The sequence below is a fragment of the Ornithorhynchus anatinus genome, chromosome 1 (genome assembly GCF_004115215.2).
Source record: "Ornithorhynchus anatinus isolate Pmale09 chromosome 1, mOrnAna1.pri.v4, whole genome shotgun sequence".
Classification (NCBI taxonomy): domain Eukaryota; kingdom Metazoa; phylum Chordata; class Mammalia; order Monotremata; family Ornithorhynchidae; genus Ornithorhynchus; species Ornithorhynchus anatinus.
In genome coordinates, this window is record NC_041728.1 from 153,116,584 (window position 1) to 153,139,040 (window position 22,457).

The 22,457-nt window shown below is 50.5% G+C and overlaps 2 protein-coding genes across 2 annotated transcripts in view; one reads left to right on the forward strand and one right to left on the reverse strand.

The window, feature by feature from the left end:
- Positions 1-1,434: 1,434 nt before the first annotated feature.
- SHOX2 (short stature homeobox 2) lies at positions 1,435-12,589 on the reverse strand. Its single transcript, XM_029070946.1, has 5 exons — positions 12,070-12,589; positions 8,774-8,982; positions 6,327-6,384; positions 5,921-6,009; positions 1,435-1,731 (listed from the first exon to the last, which is right to left on the reverse strand). Exons 1-5 carry the CDS (start codon positions 12,584-12,586, stop codon positions 1,438-1,440), a joined length of 1,167 nt encoding a protein of 388 aa, XP_028926779.1. The 5' UTR covers positions 12,587-12,589; the 3' UTR covers positions 1,435-1,437.
- Positions 12,590-16,710: 4,121 nt separating this feature from the next.
- RSRC1 (arginine and serine rich coiled-coil 1) overlaps positions 16,711-22,457 on the forward strand; it is a 382,357-nt gene continuing 376,610 nt past the window's right edge. The window contains exon 1 of the mRNA XM_029072604.2: positions 16,711-16,842. The gene's annotated coding sequence lies outside the window, so the exon portion shown is untranslated. The remainder of the gene's footprint in view (positions 16,843-22,457) is intronic.

Consider the following 22,457-nt stretch of genomic DNA (forward strand, 5'->3'; position numbering starts at 1 on the left):
TCTTCCAGTCGTGGTGGTTTGAAACTCAAAGTATCTGATTCAACGTAAAAGGAGGCCCGCCTCTCTTATCAAATTTCTTGTATGAAAGTGAACTTCGCAGAAAAAGGTCAGTTTCAAAACCTGTGAACCTCCCAGCTGCGTTCTTTTTCATCTTAATTCTTGAAATAAGTCTATATCTTCCTTCCTCTTTTCTTCCTCTCTCTACTAAAAAAAAAAAAAAAAAAGGGAAAAAGAACTTAAAAGTTGGTTCCCCGCCCCGCCATCGTCTCGATTTCCTTCGGTATCGTTCTTTCGTACGTCTTAACATAAAAAAAAGACTTGGCGTTTTTGTCGTCGTCGATGCTCCTTCGTTTGGTCGGCGTCGGTCGGCTTCGTTTGAATAGCGCTTCGCACAGTAGCTCTCTTTTAGAGTCTCCCGTCTTTAGGATTCCTTTCATTTCTATTTTCAAGGCGTCCGTCCTTCGCGGTCGCTCTGTCCAAAGTCCGAAGCGTCCCTTCTTTTGGCCACCCTCCTCTGAGCCCCCTCTCTGGCCCAACCTTTGACCCCCCCCCACCCCCACCCCTCCATCCTGCCCGGCCTCCGGTCCTTAGCTCGAAGGGTGGGGAGGACCAGAAGATGCTGGGTCTCTCGAGGGGATCCAAGGAGGGACCCCGGCGCTCGGGATGGAGGGACCCCCTCCGAAGGGGGGGGTCCTTTCTTTTGCCCATCCTCCTTTGACCTTTGACCCCCTCTCTGGCCCATCTTGTGACACCCCCCCCCCCGTCCATCCTCCCAGGCCTCCGGTCCTTAGCTCGAAGGGAGGGGAGGACCAGGAGATGCTGGGCCCCTCGAGGGGATCCAAGGAGAGACCCCGATCCTCGGGATGGAGGGACCCCCTCCGAAGGGGGGCGGGGTCCTTTCTTTTGCCCCTCCTCCTTTGACCTTTGACCTCCTTCCCGGCCCATCCTGTGCCCCCCCCCCCCATCCACCCAGGTCCTTAGCTCGAAGGGAAGGGCGGACCAGAAGATGTCGGGCTCCTCGAGGGGATCCAAGGAGGGACCCCCTCCTAAGGGGGGGGGGGGTGGTCCTTTCTTTTGCCCCTCCTCCTTTGACCTCCGACCCCCTCCCCGGCCCCCCCCTTCGGTCCCCCTCCATCCTCCCAGGCCTCCGGTCCTCAGCTCGAGGGGAGGGGCGGGCCAGACGAAGCCGGGCCCCTCGAGGGACGGGAAGGCCGGACCCGAAGACGCCGGGCCCCTCGAGGGGATGCGAGGAGGGACCCCGCTGCTCGGGATGGAGGGCCCCATCCTCCCTCGACCTCTGACCCCCCTCTCAGGCCCCTCCTTCCACCTCCCCCTCCGGGCCGGGGGGCGAGGAGACGGCGGGGGGGGGGGGGGGGGAGCTGCGGGGGAGGAGGAAGGGCGGGCAGGGGGCAGGAGGGGAGGCGGGCTGGGGGGCAGTCACAGGCCCAGGGCGGCCGCGTGCTTTTTGGCTTTGAGTCTGAGGTCGGCGATGCTGGAGTTCTTGCTGGTGGTCTTGGCGGCGGCGGCGGCGGCCACGACGGAGGCGGCGGAGGCGGACTCGGCGGCCAGGGTGGCGAGGGGCAGGCCGAACGGCGGCGCCGGGAACATCATGTAGGGCGCGTGGGCCGCCAGGTGCGGGTGCAGGTGGTGGTGAGCGTGAGCCACGGCGCTGTCCAGCTGCAGCTGCGCCTGAACCTGAAAGGACAAGGGCGTCACGTTGCAATGACTATCCTAAAGGCGACAACGAGAATAGAAACACCGCGTTAACACCGCCCGCACTCCAAGCCTCCACCGCACGCTCACTCACGCGGGGCCTCCTCTCCTCCCTCTGCGCCTCCTCCCGCTCCCCCCATCCCTCCCTCGGCTCTCCCCGCTTCCCCTCCCCGCGGCGCCCGTCTCCGCTTATGTCTCTGGTTCTTGTATTAAGGATGTGCCTTTACCTATGGTTTCATTGCTCTATTCTGAGGGTAGTGATGCCTCTCTCCTTGTTCCCTGAAGTCTATTTATCGCCCGGACCTCCTTTCCCTCTGCTCCTCCTCCCCACCCCTCCCTCGGCTCTACCCCTTCCCCTCCCCACGGCTCCGCTCTCCGCTTATTTCTCTGGTTCTTGTATTAAGGATGTGCCTTTACCTATGGTTTCGTTTATTCTGAGGGTAGTGATGCCTCTCTCCTTGTTCCCTGAAGTCTATTTATCGCCCGGACCTCCTTTCCCTCTGCTCCTCCTCCCCACCCCTCCCTCGGCTCTACCCCTTCCCCTCCCCACAGCTCCGCTCTCCACTTATTTCTCTGGTTCTTGTATTAAGGATGTGCCTTTACCTATGGTTTCATTGCTCTATTCTGGTGGTGGTGATGCCTCTCTCCTTGTTCCCTGGTGTCTATTTATCGCTCGGACCACCTCTCCCTCTGCTCCTCCTCCCCATCCCTCCCTCGACTCTCCCCCCCCCTTCCCCTCCCTTCACAGCCCCGGTCTCTACTTATCGCTCTATTTCTTGTATTAAGGATGTGCATTTACCTATGGTTTCATTTATTCTGAGGGTAGTGATGCCTCTCTCCTTGTTCCCTGGTGTCTATTTATCGCTCGGGTCTCCTTTCCCTGTGCTCCTCCTCCCCTCCCCATCCCTCTGCTCTACCCCCTTCCCCACAGCACCGGTGTCTACTTATTGCTTTATTTATTTTATTAAGGATGTGCATTTACCTATGGTTCTATTTCTTTCTTCTGACGGTAGTGAGCCCTCTCTACTTGTTCCCTGGTGTCTATTTATTGCTCGGGTCTCCTTTCCCTCTGCTCTCCCTCCCCCTCCCCCCATCACTCCCTCTGCTCTACCCCCTTCCCCTCCCCACAGCCCCGGTGACTGTTTGTACATATTTTTGCTCTATTTACTTTATTAAGGATGTGCATTTACCTATGGTTTCATTTATCTATTCTGATGGTAGTGATGTCTCTCTCCTTGTTCCCTTGTGTCTGTTTATTGCTCGGACCTCCTTTCCCTCTGCTCCTCCTCCCCTCCCCATCCCTCCCTCTGCTCTACCCCCTTACCCTCCCCACAGCCCTGGTGTCTATTTATTGCTCTATTTATTTTATTAAGGATGTGCGTTTACCTGTGGTTCTAGTTATCTATTTTAACGGCAGTGATGCCCGTCTACTTGTTTTGTCGTCTGTGCCCCTCCCGCCCTTCTAGACTGTGAGCCCGTTGTGGGGCAGAGATTGTCTCTCTCTGTTGCCTAATTGTACTTTCCAAGCGCTTAGTACAGTGCTCTGCACATAGTAAATGCTCAATAAATACGATTGAATGAATGAATATATTTACCTATATTTATTGCTCTATTCATTGTATTAATGATGTGCATTTACCTATGGTTCCATTTATCTATTCTGATGATAGTGATGCCCGTCTACTTGTTTTGTTGTCTGTGTCCCCCTTTCTAGACTGTGAGCTCGTTGTTGGGGAGGGTTTGCCTCTATCTGTGGCCGAATCGTACTTCCCAAGCGCTTAGTACAGTGCTCTGCACACAGTAGGCGCTCAATAAATACGACTGAATGAATGGCTCGCTGGAATCCCTACTGCTGCCTCTCCCGTTTGGGTCTCTGACCCGTCTGTTGTGGGTCTGTGTGTGTGTGTGTATGTGTGTGGAGCCCTGCCGGTGAGAGAGAGACCCTGAGACTGGGCCTGCTTGTGTACTGATCGGGGTGCGTGCAGCGTGTTTGTGTGTGTTTGTGAGAGAGAGAGAACCTGAGACTGTGACTGCTTATGTGCTGATCTGTGTGTGTGTCTGTGTATCTGTGTATCTGTGTTTGTGAGCGAGAGACCCTGAGACCGTGCCTGCCTGTGTGCTGACCGTTATGTGGGTGTGCGTGTGTCTCTGTGTGTGTCTGTGCATCTGAGTTTCTGGGAGATGGAGACCTTTAGGCTGCTGAGACTTTGCCAGCTTGTGTGCTGATGGTTATGTGTGTGTGAGTGTGTGTCTGTGTCTGTGTTTTTGAGAGAGACCCTGAGACTGCTGAGACTGTGCCTGCTTGTGTGCTGATGGGTGTGTGGTGGGTCTATGTATGTGTATCTGCATTTGTGAGAGAGAGAGAGACCTGAGGCTGTACCTGATTGTGTGCCGGTCGGTGTGTGTGTGTATATGTGTATTGTGTGTTTGTGTCTGTGCATCCGCGTTTGTGGACGAGAGAGACCCTGAGACTGCTGAGACTTTGCCTGCTTGTGTGCCGATCGTTGTGTCTGTGTGTCTGTGTCTCTGTGTTTGTGAGAAAGAGAGAGACCCTGAGACTGCTGAGACTGTGCCTGCTTGTGTGCTGATGGGTCTGTGTGGTGTGTCTCTGTGTGTGTGTGTCTGTGTTTGTGAGAGAGAGAGAGACCCTGAGACTGCTGAGACTGTGTCTGCTTGTGTGCTGGTGTGTGTGTGTGTGTCTGTGTTTGTGAGAGAGACCCTGACACTGCTCTGACTGTGCCTGCTTGTGTGCCGATGGGGGGGAGTGTGGTGTGTCTGTGTGTGTCTGTATTGAGAGAGAGAGAGAGGCCCTGAGACGGTGTGGCTGCTTGTGTGTCGGGGACCCCACGTCTGTCTCCGGTGTCGGGCAACCTGGGGGTGTCTCCTCTCACTGCCTGTCTCTCTCGGATTCGGCTCCTGGGGATCCGAATTAGTGGGGAGGTTTGCCGGGAGAAGGAGAGGGTCAAAATTACACTTACTGATCTAAACGCGCAAACAAGCACCAAAGTCTGAGAAAAAGTCCCACCCCTTCCAAGTCTCACTCCAAATCGGACGTATAGATTTCCCAAAGGCCCGACACAAAGCACAAACAAAACAAAACTCCAAAAAACCAAGGCTATTCGATGCCACTTAGAGAGTGTGTCAGTGCCTGTGTCTGCTTTTAGACGAACACCTAAAAATATGCGTTTACCGGGATGGGGGAGAGGTGTTGGCCTTCAGAGATCGGCCCTCCCTATCAATATTGGAAAAAAAAAAATCCCCCCAGGGTTGTCTCCTTCTCTTCCTCTTTTCCCTCTTCCCGATTCAGGTCCTGAAGTCAGACTCCCTGGAAAGGAATTCTGACCAGGATGAGGGGCGAGGGTAGAATCGTTAAGGGTTTTGAAAGAAGAGCCGCGGGCGGGTCTCTTAATTGGAACCCAAGTGAACGATGTGAACGATACCTATGACATCGCGCTATCGACGACCGCAGAAAATCGAGGCTCGGAGAGGTACCCGCGAATAATCCCTGGCCGAGCAGTGATTGACCTTTCGGATTTGGGGAAGGGGGAAGTTCAGAGCCCGGGAATTTCCCTCGATTAAATCGTTGCCGCGGGCGGCCCTTTTTAGATATGTTCTTAAAGGTTCCATTATTGATGAGGAGGGGGAAGGTGAAGTCTAGGCATCCCGGAAAGGAGTGGTTGGATTGCTCTGCTGTTTGAGGAGGATAAAGTGAGAGAGAGGCTGAGCTGGGGAGACCCATTTAAAAAAAAAAAAAAAAGCAAAATTGGAAAAAATCGGCTTGGATTGGAGTGCCTTCGCTGCCATGCAGAACTGCAAATTGGAGAATATCTTGGAAGTTTTAAAAAGAGACCCTGTGGAAATGCCTTTCGACCAGCCTCTACATTGGAACTGACAGACTTAATCGAAAGGGGTTTTTTTCTCTCTCTCTCGCTCTCTCTCACTTCCCAAGTGCAATCTTTAGCGCATTTTTAAAGGGCCACTTCTGCCCTCAGTCCCCTGCGGAGCTCCCGAAGAATTGTGCGCGCAGATCTTGACAGTGTATTGCTTTTTAAAGCTTAGTGGGTCTTTTGTATCATCTTAACATCAATACTAGACACACTGACAACTATTCCTGGATCTGTGGGAGAAACGATTGTTATCCCAGAACGGTTGGAGCAGTATTCCTCATCCATATTACAGTTAGAAGTGGGTTTCGGTTTGTACTCGCCTGTTGAAATGGCATCCTCAGAGCTCCTACGTTGACATAGGGCGCAACTCTACACGCTTCGAACTGGCTAGCCGCCCCTATAAGGACTCCTGAAATAATCGGAAAAATCATGGTTTTTTTCCCCCCTCCAAAGCATCCTTACTCTTCCTTTCTTCTTTCTAAATCGTCCCCAGAAATCCCCCTTAAACTCAGAAATCCCACCTTTTAAGCTCACTCTTTGGATATAAAGTAAATAGAATCTGTATCTAAACTTCAACCAATGCCTTCTCTTTGTCCTTTCGAGCATGGCATAGAATCCATTTAGAAATGTGAGTGAACTCCACCCGTGTTCAGCTTTAAGGACTTTTGTTCCGAACTGGCTCTTCCGTATAGAATATTAGCAAACGTTCTTTTCTGGTCATCTTACCTTTATGAAGTTGGTTTTCTTGCTTCCTACATTTAGCTCTTCTATTCTGAAACCAAACCTAGGGAAAGTTACAAAAACCTAAAAGTTAAAATACAAAATAAGGTAGCTGAAGATTGAACTACTGAGGAAACGAACATCCACGTTGTATACGAGGACATCAAATCTGGCCTGGCATTCCTCCCCCCCCCCCCCCACACTTAAAGGGCACAGCCTCAATTTGCCAAAATAAAAATTAAAAAGAGCTGTTAATATTGAGATCTATAATTCATGGTCATTTGCAAGCTAAATTTTCTTCTTGATGAATTACTCTTAGCCCCGGTTTCATCTTTCCACATTAGGATTCCCAGAAGACCCTTAGGATAACTGATACTAACTTGCGATAGGGTGTTAAATGTTTGCAGAGTTAAGACCTGAAAAGAATATGCTCATTAAGTCTCGGAAACATTAATTAGCTTTATCTCCGCGAAAAACCAAACACCAAAGCATTTAAAGGTTCATTTTGAGGGGGGGGGGCGAGAGGGAGGGGAATTGCTATCATAAAAGCTTCACTACAAAGAAGTTCAGAATTGCTCTGCTCCTTAGCAGCACCGGGTAACACAGGCATTGAATAATTGTCTCATTATTATGATAATCTAATTGGTTCTATAGAAAATGGGTGTAAATGAGGTTGATAGACTTCAGACCAGGAGACATAAACTTCAATCCAACTATGGAAAATATAAAGGGTCACAATAAAGTTTTCTTCCTTGGAGAGAAGACAGCTCAAATTTCAGTGTGGAGGTCTATGGGGGGAGGGGGAGTTGTGGGGGGGTGGAAGGGGAGAAGAGCACCATTTCAGATATTACATATTTTCTGACCTTAAGAGGTAACCTAGATGTCATTTTTTTTAATCATCCCTCCAAATCAATCTTCGGAATCCTCACCCTCACTTTCCAACTCCCACCTACCATAACAGTCCACTGGTTCAATTTACAAATTAGTGCAGATTGGAAGTAAAATACTGCCGCAGAGTGGTTTTCCAGGATGACTGAAAAAGAAAGTATTTAATCTATGCAAATCTCCCAAAGTTATTATTTCACCCTGAAATTTGGTATAATGGGAGTGTGGATTATATGCTAGTGTGAGGCTCTTCGTGGAGCTTCCCCTTCTCTAGTATTTCCTTTACATGTTTTCCAAAGGCATTTGAAATTGACCATTTTTTATTGTTATTATTTTTAAATCAGCTGGATAGGGCAGTGGAAAAGAAAAGATTGAAAAGGGGGAGGTTCTGCTATGGTGACAAAGGCTGCCTATTAATACTTTTGCAGTTCAATGTGACTGCTGTTTATGTCCTTATCCTATTACAAGAGTCAGGGGAAACCCCATAAGAATTGTGTGCATAGTTTGGTGCAGATGGTGGTCTCCATGCAGAAAGATTGAGAGAGTATCTGTTACAGCAAGAGTCTGTAACAGCTGCAGATGTTTTGAGGCCTAAACCTACTCCATGTGTTCAAACAAATAATGACTATCATTTTCTTTCATTTTATTATTTGAGCGGAAACGCAATCTGAAACATTTGAATTCATTCTAGTTTGGAAAACTAGAGGATTTCCACCCCCCCCTCCTCTTTCCCTCCCTCCCCTCCAAATGGAGATCGTCTGCGACCTGCTCTCGCACCTCCCAGAGAATGTCAAAAAGAGAGAGTAGCATCTCTTAATTCACAATTTAATTACGTGTGGTTTTATGTTGTCCCAGGCTGTAGGAGTGACAGCGGGAACCGTGGCGGTAGATTTATTTATTTTTTAGCAAGTTTCTACACAGGCAGAGCCTTTAAAAGTACTCGCCTAGGTCAAGTCGACCAAGACAGCGGAATCGGAATATGTATTCATTCTTCATCTGTTTCACACGGTCTGCTATCGACCGCTAACAAGGGACCGTAAATATCTACACTTAGCAGTTACTAATTTAGTTTACGGTTCGTTTGTCTATAAACCGAATTGGCATATCCGCTTGATAAATCCTGAGCCGAGAGCAGACCCTAGATGAAATCCAGCTCGCCACAGCATAGGATCCCTAGCAATTCTTCCAGCGACCCAAGAGTAGCCAGCTTCAAATGCTTATAAAAGGGTCATGAGGAGTTAAACCTCATTAAAACCAGATTGGGGCGGGGGCGGGGGGGGTGTTTACTGAGACCTTGGGAGTAAGCCTAACACTAATTTATTTTGCTATAAAATTCGTGTTAAAGAAGAGAAGGCTGCGGGACGAAAACCCGATTCGACTCTAATAAAAAGGGATGAGATCTTTCCCCATTGAGCTGGGGAGGGACGGGAGGGGGGGGGGGTAACATGTGTACGCAACTTCCTTCGTCCTTAGCCCCTGCCCAAGACACGCACACACACACACACGCTCAGGCAAGCTGTGTTTGCAGGATCCAGGCCTCCTTTCCCTCGCAGCCTTTGCAAAAGTACCTGCACTCGGGCCTCGGACAGGCCGAGTCTCTGGCTCAGCTCTTCCCTCATGAAGGCGTCCGGATAGTGGGTCTCGTCAAAGAGCCTCTCCAGCTCGTTGAGCTGCTCCAGCGTGAAATTGGTCCGGCTTCGCCTCTGTTTGATTTTCGTCTGCCCTTCGTCCTCCATCACTTTGGCATCGTCCTTCCGGTCCTTCAGCTCCGGGGAGACTGAAGTGGCGGGATGGTGGGGACAGGAGGATACACAGACACACACACACACAGACACAGACACGCACAGACACACGGACAAGACAAGATAGATCGGTTTTTAAAGGCTCGCCACAGGATCCGGGCAAGGGCAGGCGGGGTTGGGCCTGCTGCCGTCGTGGAGGGGAAAGAAAGCCCCCTTGGCCTCGCGGAAAAGGGGAAGAGAGGGATCATCGTCCGTTATCTGAGAAATGCTCAGTCTCTGGACTGAGAAGGGTCCCCTTCCCGCCGGTGAGAGAGAGAGAGAGAGAGATTCGTGCTCCCAGAAAACTGCAAGATGAGTTAGCCCTGAACCACCAGCTTCACCAAAACGACTAAAAGAAAGTACACCTTAGCCGAAGAAAACAACACCACCACAAAAAGAACCCCCCCCCCCAAAACAAAGCAACAGAAAAACAAACGAACAAACCCAGGGTCACACACCCTACTTGGACCTTTCTCAAACGTGGCTCTGGTTTCTGTCTCCCACCCCTGGGTAGTTCTGGGGGAAATCAGGCCCTCGATTCCTCCTAGATCTCCTAACTCTCCGTCCTGAGTTCAAGGTTTGAGCGTCTGGGCTGGGGTTTGGGCCGCCGTTGGCTGGTTGGCCGGCTGATGGATTTTAAACCTGCGGACACGGCATCGGCTCCTGCCGTCCTACAGTCACGGCTTCTCGCAAACTTGCTGTCTTATTTGCGAATAATTCGGGGCAGTCGAGAACGGGTTAGAAACTCAGGGAACTGCGCCCCGAGGCCTTCGCAAAGGGCACCCGAAGATGCTCCGGCCCGGATGGCCTTTCCCTCCAGCTCCGGATGAGGTCTTTGCTAACTTCTCTTTTTATGAGGACAAGATTGGCCTCGGCATCCTCTCCGGGGGCCTCGAACAGAAGCTCGCACACGCCATGTTTGCTTTGCCACTGGTACCACATCCCGACCCAGCTGCACAAAAGCCCAAATGGCCAGCGGCTTAACCTTCGCCTCCGTTTAAAGCCCGGACGATTTCAGATACGTTTTAAGTGCGCCTACATACAGATGTAGCAACAGGTTTAAGCGGTAAATTTGCCATCCTGTATTTCTATTGGCCGCTCGCTACCTTTTCAAGCATTCGCCACCTCTGATGGATAACAAAAAAGACAATTGTCTGTCAGGGATATCTACGTATATCGATATACATATAGATATGTCTAGCAGGATCTATATATCAGGATAGATACATCGCTGGTGCTTTCCTTTCTCTTCTTAAAAGGCACTTTGGGTGATTATCATTCCGAGCTCCCTGCGTGATTTTTCACGTCAAGCTTCACTAGAGAGGGAAGCAACTGTAGCTCCTAAACGATCAGGAAGGTTAGGTGACTGAATCTGTATAAACAGCCCCCGTAGATTCGCCTACCCCTGCTCCGGCGCTTGGAGATTTCATCTGTAGAGGGGAAATGTGGGGTTTTGCAGGTCTTTAAAACCCCTGGATCACTCTCAGCGTTTGTTAGTCCATTCGTTTCCGGAGCATGGGTGCAGAAGAGTTCCGATTTTAGAGAAATCGTTATTTGCACCAACTAAACGGTCTCGACGACTGCGGCCGTGTTTACAATTCAAATGCTCAAATGCACCTGGAGTTAGGAAGCAGATAGGTTGAATCTGAGGTCCGTAATTACTACGACAATATAATACGCTATAATTCGAGAAGCTCGAATCGGTCTGGGAAATGAAAACCCATCACTTGCTACGGTCTAACCCAGGCTTTTAGCAAATACGCCGTGATGCTTTGAGTAGAGCCAATCTGAAGTGGTCTTTCCTTTCTTTTCACGGAGAAAAAATCATAAGAAACACCCCAGCGAGACCCATTTTACAGGGAAAAACTCGTTCCCTATTTTGATAAATATTAATGGAAGACATTCGCCACAGAATCCGACGGGAAGACACGAACGTTTTTTTATCCTTGTCGTGTCGGCCAGACTGAATGAAAATATCTTCTACGGACAATCGATAGATTAATACATTTAACGCAAGCTCCTGATGGAAAACTCCTCTACTTCGTCTCAAACAAGAACAGAGATCATTTCGAAACAAGTCAATCGTTTGCCCCCAAATCCGATTCTCGACATCTCTGCACGCTACATATTTTCTTAATTGGAAAAACATGGCAAGACTCACATTAATAGTATACGTGAAGACACAGATTAATGTTATTATTGAATCCTTTGGATTGTTAAGTGAGTCGGCCCACGTAACTGAATCACTTTCTCTGGACGCTAACAGTTTTCCGGTTCCGAAGGTGATTTGGCTAATCCCAGAATCTATATGGACTGCCAACTAGAAAAGTCATGAAAGAAACCCGGCACGCTCTGTTAAGGCCGATGGTTTACACGGCCCGGCTGGGTCGAGTTTACACGTTCTGCTAACAAAACCAGGGTGTAAAAAACAAAACAAAAGTTCTTTTGCTCGGTAGACTGAAAAGGCCTTCAGCCGGAGGGGTGCATAAGGGCAGTCAGCAGAATGAAGGTTGATGAAGGGAGAGGATGAGGGGAGAGAAAAGAAAAGCAAGTGTCTGGACGAGATGAAGCCCCCCTTCCTTTCTTTTCCCCCTCCCCCCGAGCCCCCCAAACTAATCCCGGGAGTGTCAATCCCAAGGAGGGGCAGGGACCCTGTTAGTGGGAGGGGGATGCTCATCCTCCTGTCTGCCCTTGGAACTTTCCCATCGCCTGCGGAGGCTCAGAAATGCGACCTCTGCGAAGGCATCGAAAATCGACACGATCCCCCTCCCCAAAGACAGTCAGCCAGCCGAAGAGGCAAAGGCCACGACCCCCGCCCCCCCAACCCCGACTTTTCGACCGGGGATGGGGGGGGGGGTGTGCCCCCTCCCCCCTGCCTCCCAGCCCAGCCTTCATTCATTCCTTCCCTCGTATTTACTGAGCGCTTACTGTGGGCAGAGCGCCGTACTAAGCGCTTGGAAAGTACAATCCGGCAATAAAGCGGGACGATCCCTAGCTGACCACGGGGTCCCTGTGGGGGGGGGGGGGGTCCGGGGATGGCTTTCCCGGGGGGGATTCCCCGGTGGGGCGGTTCTGGGGGTTACCTTGGGTGAGCTTGGGACTGGCCGGGTCCCTGGCTCTGTCCACTGCGCCCATGTCCAGTTCCCGGACGGGAGACCGCCCTCCTCCTCCGGCGGCACCTCCTCCTCCTCCTCCTCCTCCTCCTCCACCACCACCACCTCCTCCTCCTCCTCCTCCTCCTCCTCCTCCTCCTCCTCCTCCTGGAGCTGGAGCTGGAGCTGGGGCTGGTCCTGGTCCTCCGGCAGGTCTGGAGGCCGGGCTGCTCCCGTCCTCCCGGCTGGGCTCGCTGCAGCCTCCTCGGACAGGTCCGCTCTCCAGGACTTCCCTGTACGTGATCACCTCCTTCTTCTCCTTCACTTTCTGATCAAAAGACTTGGACACAAACGCCGTAAGTTCTTCCATCTCCGCCGAGTAGCCGGCCTCTCTCTCTCCCCCTTTCTCTTTTTCTCCCCCTGTCCCTCCCTCTCTCGCCTCGCTCTCCTCGCTCTCTTTTTTCTTCTTCTTTTTTTTACTGCTCCAAACCCCCCAGTGATAACACATCAACGGGAGCAGGGGGAGGTGGGGGTGGGGGGTGGGGTGGGGAGGCCAAAGGGGAGGAGGGGGAGATGGAGAGGGGAGGGGAGGGGGGAAAGGAAAAGAGGAAAGGAAGGAGGAGGTGGACGGAGAGGAGGAAGAGGAGGAGGAAGGAAAGGAAGAGGAGGAGAAGGGAAAAGAAGAGGAGGAGGAGGAGGAGAAAGAGGCGGAGGGAGAAAGGGAGAAGGATGAAGAGGAGGGGAAGGAAAAAGAAGAGGAGGAGGAGGAGGAGGAGGAGGAGGAGGAGGAGGAGGAGAAAGAGGCGGAGGGAGAAAGGGAGAAGGAAGAAGAGGAGGAGAAGGAAAAAGAAGAGGAGGAGGAGAAAGAGGCGGAGGGAGAAAGGGAGAAGGAAGAAGAGGAGGAGAAGGAAAGAGAAGAGGAGGTGGAGGATGAAGAGGAGGAGGAGGAGGAGAGGAAGAAGAAGAAGAAGAGGGGGAGAGGGGGCAGGCTAGAGTCAAATGGGAGCTGATGTTTCCCAACTGGAGAGATCTTGTTAAATGTTAAGATCTTTGACAATCCTTCCTGCTAAGAGTTCAGATCTGATAGTGATGTTGCTATTGAAGTCGCACTATTTATACTTTGCAAAGCCGGCCCCTTGTTCTGAGCAAATTACCTCCCCTTGCAACTCTGAATGAAACCCCTTCTCGTGTATCAGGAGAGCCACTACCAAGGAAGGGGTGGGGGAGAGAGAGAGAGGAGAGAGGGAGGTGGTAGGGAGGAGGAGGAGGAGGAGGGAGGGGAGGGGAGAGGGAGGGGAGAGTGTGGGTGGGTGGGTGGCTGGGAGAACATCACTGGTCCTCCAGGTTTTCAGATCACCGCGGCCGGGTTTGCTATCGGCCATTAATCCAGGATTGACAAGAATCCCTAATTAATTTAATTAGGCGTGGATCTAGCGCTCGGGCCCTGACTTAGTTCAACCCAGGGGAGACGGGCAGGCTCTGCAGGGGAGGGGCCAAAGCGAAGCTGCCAGGCCCTTGGCTAGGAAGGGTGGCAGGGCTGCTCGCCCGGCTTTCCTGGGCCCGGCCCGGCCCTGCTCGCCCAGGAAAAAGGACCAACCCGTCCTCCCTCTTTGGAGGAGTTCAACCCGCCGCTACCCCTTCCAAAAAAAAAAATAATAAAATAAATAACAGGGCTACTCCGGATTGGGATTTACCGGGGGGTGGGGGGAATAAAGCCAATTGCTTCCTAAGCAGCTGTTTTCCGACCTGTCACCTTTAGAGGGGTCTCTGAGCCCCGGGATAGGAAGAAAGGACGCTCGCCCTGCCTCTTCGGAGGTCGCCCCCCACCCCCCAAATAATGATGATGATGATGATTTTTCCCTCCACGCGCTCTTTTATCTGCCTTTTGTTTCGGCGAGGGTTGCATTCCTTCACAGCGTGGAAAAGTCAAGTTCTCAGTCGAAACAGCCCGAATTACGTTCTTGGCAAGCCGATTCTTTCCGGCAATTTGCAGGAATTTTGTGGCGGTCCGCACTTCTCCAAACCGATTATTTTTTTTCCCCCTTAAGAACATTTTCATCGCATCGCTGTGCGTGAGTCGTTTAGGCACAGAATAGATTCGTACATGTTAAAATGCCACTGTCAAAGTAACTCTGACCGATCCCCAATGTGTTCTACCGACCGTTTGCTCCCCATCTATTGTGCATATTTTCCACAAACCGTTTTTTCTTATTTGAGAATGTTACGACGTCTGAACGAAGGTGGTCGTTCCCGATAGTGCAAAGGGAACACAGAGTACGATGTAATTTGATGAGTTCGCGCTGAGGAATGGACTGAAAAGAAGAAAGTCATATCGTCGAAGTTCCGCCCAGCCCAAAATGGGGTAAAAGTCCCTCTGAGAAAGGCAACCCAATTCCTTAAAACTTTCTGGTGTGTTGAACCAAGGAAGAGCAGAGCATGTGCTCCCTTATGTTGATTTTCTTTTGTTGCTTAAATTCAATGAAAATATCTTCTTGACAGACTATTAAGGTTTCAGCCATTCACACCTTCAGGAGGGCCCTAATAAATTATTCAAAATTGCTTAGCCCTTGCTCGCGTATCGATTCTTCCTCTGACCTCTTGAAAGACAACTTTCCACCTTTAAAGAAGTCTTTCCCGTAGTATCCTTACGGGTTTCGTAAGGATCTTGCTGCTTTTGGAGAGTTCCGATTTGGCGGATTTTAGCAATCACCCACCAGGTGTTTAGACTGAAATTTAATTAGTTCAACGCACCAGCTCCCCAAGGTTTGTTCATTTAGAGCCCTGTTTCTTTCTACTCGGGCTTCGTCTTGGGAAATGGCAATTTGGGTCCCGCCGAAACACTGGGTGGGTCCGGTTATTCAGGAAACGATCATCCTTCTTTTAATGTCAGTTTGAAGATTCTTTTTATAGGACTGTTGAACCGGGGACCGGTGAAGTGAAGGGGCCTGGAAAAATTCCGTCCCCAAGGAATATTAACGAGAAATCCCAAACGGGCCTGTCATCGGAAGGAGAGCTGAGCGCCGAATTGGGAAGGAGCAGTGTCCGACCTCGGTTCTTTGCAGCTAAAGCATAATCCACAGCAATAAATTGGGGGTTCTGTCCAGTCTTTCCAAAAACCGTTGGGAAACACTCAACTTGGACCGGCAATTCACAAGTGATTTATATATACAAAAAAAATTAACTCTTTTACACGTAATGAGGATAAGTGGATTTGTACATTATTCTTATGTCAAGGGCGATACCTTGGTGCATGTGTGTGCTTCTGTGTGTGTGCAGTCATTAAAACTCCGCTATGTTTGACTTAAAAACGTCTTACAACTCTTTTAATACCTCCGGGTTTGTTTCTGCTCTACAAACATATACTTAGACTAGTTTACTCTTACACTATTATTATCCCTATTGACTTAATGTGAGGGGAGGGAGAACGGGTGAGAGAGAGAGGTGAAAAAGGATGATCTCATTTGGTCACTTTTCCCCTACTTTTCCTCTTCTGTACACCTAAGGGCTTGATCTCCTCTGCAAATATACAGTCAGACTCTTTTTATCCGTCTACTATCGCTACCACTGTTGTCTGTGGGGGGCTGGAAAGTGGGGTGAACTTCTCACGTTGTCACTTTTCCTCTACTTTCCCCTTTCGGTAACTTTATTTCCTACCTATATGGATATCGACGCCAGGCTAAGGTATCCTTATTTGCTCCGAGGAGAACATTTCCAGAGGAGTAGCATGCTGTCAGCTCAGTTGGTAAATCTGCACATCTGCTCACTGCAACCAACCGAGTTGGAATCACTTCCCCCAGTATTTGAGGTAGATGGGTGGCAAGTGATTTTTAAACGAATGGCCCTTATAAACCGTGGTCGTGACGGATCGGCCAATTTCGCACGATCTCCGTGTTTTCTCCCAGTTTTCTTTGGAAAATTGCATTTCATGCATCTGGCGGTGGGGAATCAGCCCCCACCATCGGGAAGCCCCCCTCGAAAGCCAGCATAAGAACGACAATTTCGGTCCAGCTGCACCTCGTGGGAAAAAAAAGGGAAGTGAATTTTCACGCGAGGAAAAAAATGGTATGAATGTCAGAAAACACGGAGCTCTTTGAACACCGTTGACCTGGACGAGAAAACTGTACGTTTAGACCCCCTCCTCCTGCCCCCCGCTCCCAGCCAGTCCTTCCCACGGCCGCCCCGCTGGCTCTGGCGGAGGCCCCTAATTTGCAGCCCGCGCGTGGATTTGCATCGCCTCCACGGGAGGGGAGCGGAGCCTGTGGATGCGATTTGCAAATAAATCATTGCGATTTAATCTTCGAGGACTCGACAGAGACAGGCGACGATGATTGATCATATCGCCCCTTTTTTCCTGCCCCTAAAGAAGGGAACGATCAATTCTGACCACGTGTCCGCGACTTTAAAACAACTTCCCGCCGTGCAAATTTCTTTATTTATTGCTGACCGTGACGACGACCGTCCTTATGGTGACGCGCCGGGATGCGCGCCCCCGGCCCTTCCCCTCCCCCCTCCTCGGGGGCGCGCGCGCGTCCCCGCCTCGGGGGCCAACCGCCTTGAGGGCGGCGGGAGCGGCGGCGATCGATGCCCTCGGCAGTCCCCCCCCCTCGATTCGCTCGGCCCCTCTCCTAGTCCTGCCTGGCTGCCGAACCCGGAAGTGGCTGAGCTCAAACGGCAGGCGCCGCCGGAGCCTCCTCCCCAGCACCCTTGGAGGGGGGACGGAGGCTCCATCTCATCGAGGGGGCAGGTCCTGGGTTCGGGATTCAGGTAATTTGCGAATCCGAGGCGCGGCGGGGTCGGGGAGGGAGGCCGGGCCGAGCGGCGGCGGCGGCGGCGGAGGAGGGCGGGGGGGGGGGCGGCACATGGCGCGGCGCCGATCTGCGCATGCGCCATCGGGCCTCTGGGCCCCTGCAGGACTGCGCTTCTCTCCTGCTTCTCCCTTAGTGTGGATGGAGCGCTTACTATGTGCACGGCACTGGACTGAGCGCTTGCAATGGACAGTTCTGCAACAGAGACCATCCGTGCCCAATGATGGGCTCACAGTCTAAGCCGGGGAGACTCGCAGCAGAGCAAAACAGAACAAAAACGAGACCACTCATTCATTCAGTAGTAGTAGGGATGGAGCTCATACTATGTGCACAGCACTGGACTGAGCGCTTGCAATGGACAGTTCTGCAACAGAGACCATCCCTGCCCAATGATGGGCTCACAGTCTAAGCCGGGGAGACCCGTAGCAGAGCGAAACAGAACAAAAACAAGACCACTCATTCATTCAGTAGTAGGGATGGAGCTCTTACTATGTGCACAGCACTGGACTGAGTGCTTGCAATGGACAGTTCTGCAACAGAGACCATCCCTGCCCAATGACGGGCTCACTGTTTAAGCCGGGGACACCCGCAGCAGAGCGAAACAGAACAAAAACAAGACCACTCATTCATTCAGCAGTATGGATGGAGCGCTTACTGTGTGCACGGCACTGGACTGAGCACTTGCAATAGACAGTTCTGCAACAGAGACCATCCGTGCCCAATGATGGGCTCACAGTCTAAGCCGGGGAGACCCGCAGCAGAGCGAAACAGAACAAAAACAAGACCACTCATTCATTCAGTAGTATGGATGGAGCGCTTACTGTGTGCACGGCACTGGACTGAGCACTTGCAATAGACAGTTCTGCAACAGAGACCATCCGTGCCCAATGATGGGCTCACAGTCTAAGCCGGGGAGACCCGCAGCAGAGCGAAACAGAACAAAAACAAGACCACTCATTCATTCAGTAGTAGGGATGGAGCGCTTACTGTGTGCACGGCACTGGACTGAGCACTTGCAATAGACAGTTCTGCAACAGAGACCATCCGTGCCCAATGATGGGCTCACAGTCTAAGCCGGGGAGACCCGCAGCAGAGCGAAACAGAACAAAACCTTACTGTTGGTATTTGTTAAGCGCTTACTATGTGCAGAGCACTGTTCTAAGCGCCGGGGTAGATACAGGGTAATGAGGTTGTCCCACGTGAGGCTCACAGTCCTCATCCCCATTTTACAGATGAGGTAACTGAGGCACAGAGAAGTGAAGTGACTGTGGGCGAGTCAGCTGACAAGTGGCGGATATGGGAATCGAACCCATGACCTCTGACTCCGAAGCCAAGGCTTTTTCCACTGAGCCACGCTGCTTTCCCTAAAACAAGACCACTCATTCATTCAATAGTAGGGATGGAGCTCTTACTATGTGCACGGCACTGGACTGAGCGCTTGCAATGGACAGTTCCGCAACAGAGACCATCCCTGCCCAATGACGGGCTCACACAGTCTAAAATGGGTAGACCCGCAGCAGAGCGAAACAGAACAAAAACAAGACCACTCATTCATTCAGTAGTATGGATGGAGCGCTTAGTATGTGCACAGCACTGGACTGAGCGCTGGAAATGGATGATAAGGCAACAGATAGAGGCCAGCCCAGCCCGTGGACGGGCTCACAGTCTCAGCGGGGGAGACAGACAGCAGAGCAAAGCAGAACAAAAATCCAAGACAATTCAATAGTATGGATTGAGCGCATACTATGTGCAGAGCGCTGGACTGAGCGCTTGGAACGGACGATTAGGCAACAGGTAGAGGCCATCCCTGCCCAATGACGGGCTCACAATCTCAACGGGGGAGACAGACAGCAGAGCAAAACAGAACAAAAACAAAAACAAGACCATTCATTCAATAGTACAGACTGTGAGCCCGTTATTGGTCAGGGATTGTCTCTATCTGTTGCCCAGTTGTACATTCCAAGTGCTTAGTCCAGTGCTCTGCACATAGTAAGTGCTCAATAAATACTAATGAATGAATGATTGAGCACTTACTATGTGCAGAGCACTGGACTAAGCGCTTGGAATGGACAATTGGGCAACAGAGGCCATCCCTGCCCAGTGACGGGCTCACAGTCTAAGCGGAGGAGACAGCAGAGCAAAACAGAACAAAACAAAAACAAATTTCATTCATTCAATAGTATTGACTGAGCGCTTACTATGTGCAGAGCATTGAACCAAGCGCTTGGAATGGACGATTGGGCAACAGATAGAGACCATCCCTGCCCAATGATGAGTTCACAGTCTAAGCCGGGGAGACAAACAGCAGAGCAGAACAGAACGAAACAAAAACATCATCATCAAGATCAATAGAATGAAGGGGATGGACACCTTATCAAAATAAATAGGGAAATAAATGATATATACAAATGAGCACAGTGCTGAGGGGAGAGGAAGCGGGGAAGCCGGGGGGAGAGGGTCATGGGGGGGTCAAGTGAAGTGATTTGCCCAAGGTCACACAGCTGATAAGCAGCTGAGCCGGGATTTCTCTATCTGTTGCCGAATTGTACTTTTGAAGCGCTTAGTACAGTGCTCTGCACAGAGTAAGGGCTCAGTAAATACGATTGAATGAATGAATAAATGCAACTGAGGTTCCCTGCTCATGCCTGGCCTGGGGAGGACGCGGAGGTGGCCTCCCACCCTCCGCGGGCTGGAGAGGGAGGTTGGGGATAATAATAATAATAATAATAATATTTGTTAAGTGCTTACTATGTGGCAAGCACTGTTCTAAGCAGTGTGGGGGGTGGATACAATGTAATTAGGTTGTTCCATGTGGGGCTCACAGTCTTCATCCCCATTTTACAGATGGGGGAACTGAGGCACAGAGAAGTTAAGTGACCTGCTGAAAGTCACACAGCTGCCAAGCGGCAGAAATGGGATTAGAACTCACGACCTCTGACTCCTGAGCCCGGGCTCTTTCCACTGATCCATGCTGCTTCTCTGCTGTTGCCACGCCGAGAGTCCCATGTCAGAATAATAATAATAATTACGGTACTTGTTAAGCACTTAGTATTTGCCAAGCTCTGTTCTAAGCACTGGGATAGATACAAGGTCATCAGGTTGTCCCATGTGGGGTTCACAGCCTTCATCCCCATTTTACAGGTGAGGTAACTGAGGCGCAGAGAAGTTAAATGACTTCCCCAAAGTCACATAGCTGCAAGTGGCAGAGGGGGGATTAGAACTCACGACCTCTGACTCCCAAGCCCGGGCTCTTCCACTGAGCCATGCTGCTTCTCTGTGGGAATGGGGTGCATTTTCACCCGGGCACCAAGATGGTTGGTCAGAGGCTCTGGGCGTGGGCCTGGGGCTTTCGTCGCTTCGAGACAAAAAGCTGCAAGTTTCCGCCTCCATAAATGCTCACTGAAAACATTGGTCATTTTTATTTTCGGCCGAGGTGGGGACGAAGGTGGACTTTTGTTGCTTCTGTACCCTCTCAAAGTGCCCTTTGAAGCAGCCTGGCGTAGTGGATAGAGCACGGGCCTGGGAGTCAGAAGGTCATGGGTTCGTTCATTCAAATGTATTTATTGAGAGCCTGCTGTGTGCAGAGCACTGTACTGAGCGCTTGGAAAATACAATTCAGCAATAGAGACAATCTCTGCCTGCAACAGGCTCTCAGTCTAGAAGGGGGAGACAGACAGCAAAACAAGGAAACAGGCATCAATAGCATCCACATAAATAAATGGAATGATAGATATATACAATTCATTCATTCAATAGTATTTATTGAGCGCTTGCTATGTGCAGACCACTGTACTAAGCGCTTGGAATGTACAAATCGGCAACAGATAGAGACAGTCCCTGCCCATTGACGGGCTCACAGTCTAATCGGGGGAGGCAGACGGACAAAAACAATAGTAATAAATAGACTCAAGGGGATGAACATCTCATTAAAACAATAGCAATAAATAGAATCAAGGTGATGTACATCTTAACAAAGTAAATAAGGTAATAAAAAATATATCCAATTGAGTGAGCGAGCACAGTGCTGAGGGGAGGGGAAGGGAGAAGGGAAGGGAGAGGGAGCAGAGGGAAAGGGGGGGAAAGGGGGCTTAGCTGAGGGGAGGTGAAGGTGTTGGGGGTAGAGGGGCAGCAGAGGGAGCAGAGGGAAAAGGGGAAGCTCAGTCTGGGAAGGCCTGTTGGAGGAGGTGACCTCTCAGTAGGGCCATGAAGAGGGGAAGAGAGTTTGGTGGAGGTGAGGAGGGAGGGCATTCCAGGACAGCGGGAGGACGTGGCCCAGGGGTCCACGGCGGGATAGGCGAGAACGGGGGACGGCGAGGAGGTAAGGCGGCAGAGGAGCGGAGCGTGCGGGGTGGGCAGTGGAAAGAGAGAAGGGAGGAGAGGTAGGAGGGGACAGTGGAGAGCTTTGAAGCCTAGAGTGAGATTATAGGTATATACATATCAAAAGAGGTAAACATCTATTCATATAAATAGAATTATAGGTAGGTACATATATATGCAAGTGCTGTGGGCGGGGGGGTGGGGGTGTAGAGCAAAGGGAGCGAGTCGGGGCGATGGGGAGGGGAGGAAGAGCAGAGGAAAAGGGGCATTCATGGAATCCCGGCTCCACCACTTTGTCTGCTGTGTGATCTTGGGCAAGTCAGTTCACTTCGGTGGGCCTCAATTCCCTCATCTGTTAAATGGGAGTCGAGACTATGAACCCCACGTGCGACAGGGACAATGTCCAACCCAATCTGCTTGTATCCTCCCCAGCGATTAGGACAGTGCCTGGCCCATAGTAAGCGCTTAATAAAAACGCTATTATTTTTATTATTAATTATTTTATTTTATTTATTATTTTATTTTATATATTTATTATTATTATTTTATTTATTTATTATTTAATAAAACGTTATTATTATTATTATAATCCTGGCTCCACCACTGGTCTGAAATGTGATCCTGGGGAAGTCAACCTTTTTTTTTTTGGTATGGTAATTTTTAAGTGCTTACCCTGTGCTAGGCACTGTATTAAGCACAGGGGTAGATAGAAGCTAGTCGGGTTGTATACAGTTTGTAAATATACAAGTATAAATGCCTGTGCATGGAAAAGTAGAACAGCAACATGGTTTAGTGGATAGAGCCGGATCTGGGAGTCAGAAGGACCTGGGTTCCAATCCCGGCTCTGCCACTTGTCTGTTGTGTGACCTTGGCCAAATCACTTAACTTCTCTAGGCCTCAGTTACCTCATCTGTAAATCGGAGATTAAGAGTGTGAGCCCCATATGGGGCAGGAACTGCATCCAACCTGATTAACTTGTACCAATCCCAGCGCTTGGCACATAGTAAGTGCTTAACTACTACCGTAATATACTGGGTTAGAAGGGTTAAACTTGGGTGACAGTGCCTTTGCCCAACAGAACTAAATTTTCCCTCTTCAAAATACAGGGAAATCAAGACAACTGGTTAGGACCGTAGGTTTTCGAGCTGTCAGTAAAGCTGTAGCTTGGCAAAATAAGTCCAATTTTTATATGTCTTCACATTTTTTCGTCACTCTGCATCTGTCCGTCTTTTCCTTCCACTCTTGACTCTGAAAGCC

What these genes read in the sequence shown, in the direction of transcription:
- SHOX2 (XM_029070946.1), bottom strand. Translation starts at nt 12,586, where the DNA reads ATGTGTTATCACTGGGGGGTTTGGAGCAGTAAAAAAAAGAAGAAGAAA. An exon ending in CAGTCCCAAGCTCACCCAAG is followed by an intron (nt 8,983 to 12,069) that starts GTAACCCCCAGA and finishes CCGCCACTTCAG; the next exon opens with TCTCCCCGGAGCTGAAGGAC. An exon ending in TGAGGATGCCATTTCAACAG is followed by an intron (nt 1,732 to 5,920) that starts GCGAGTACAAAC and finishes TGTCGCCTTTAG; the next exon opens with GATAGTCATTGCAACGTGAC.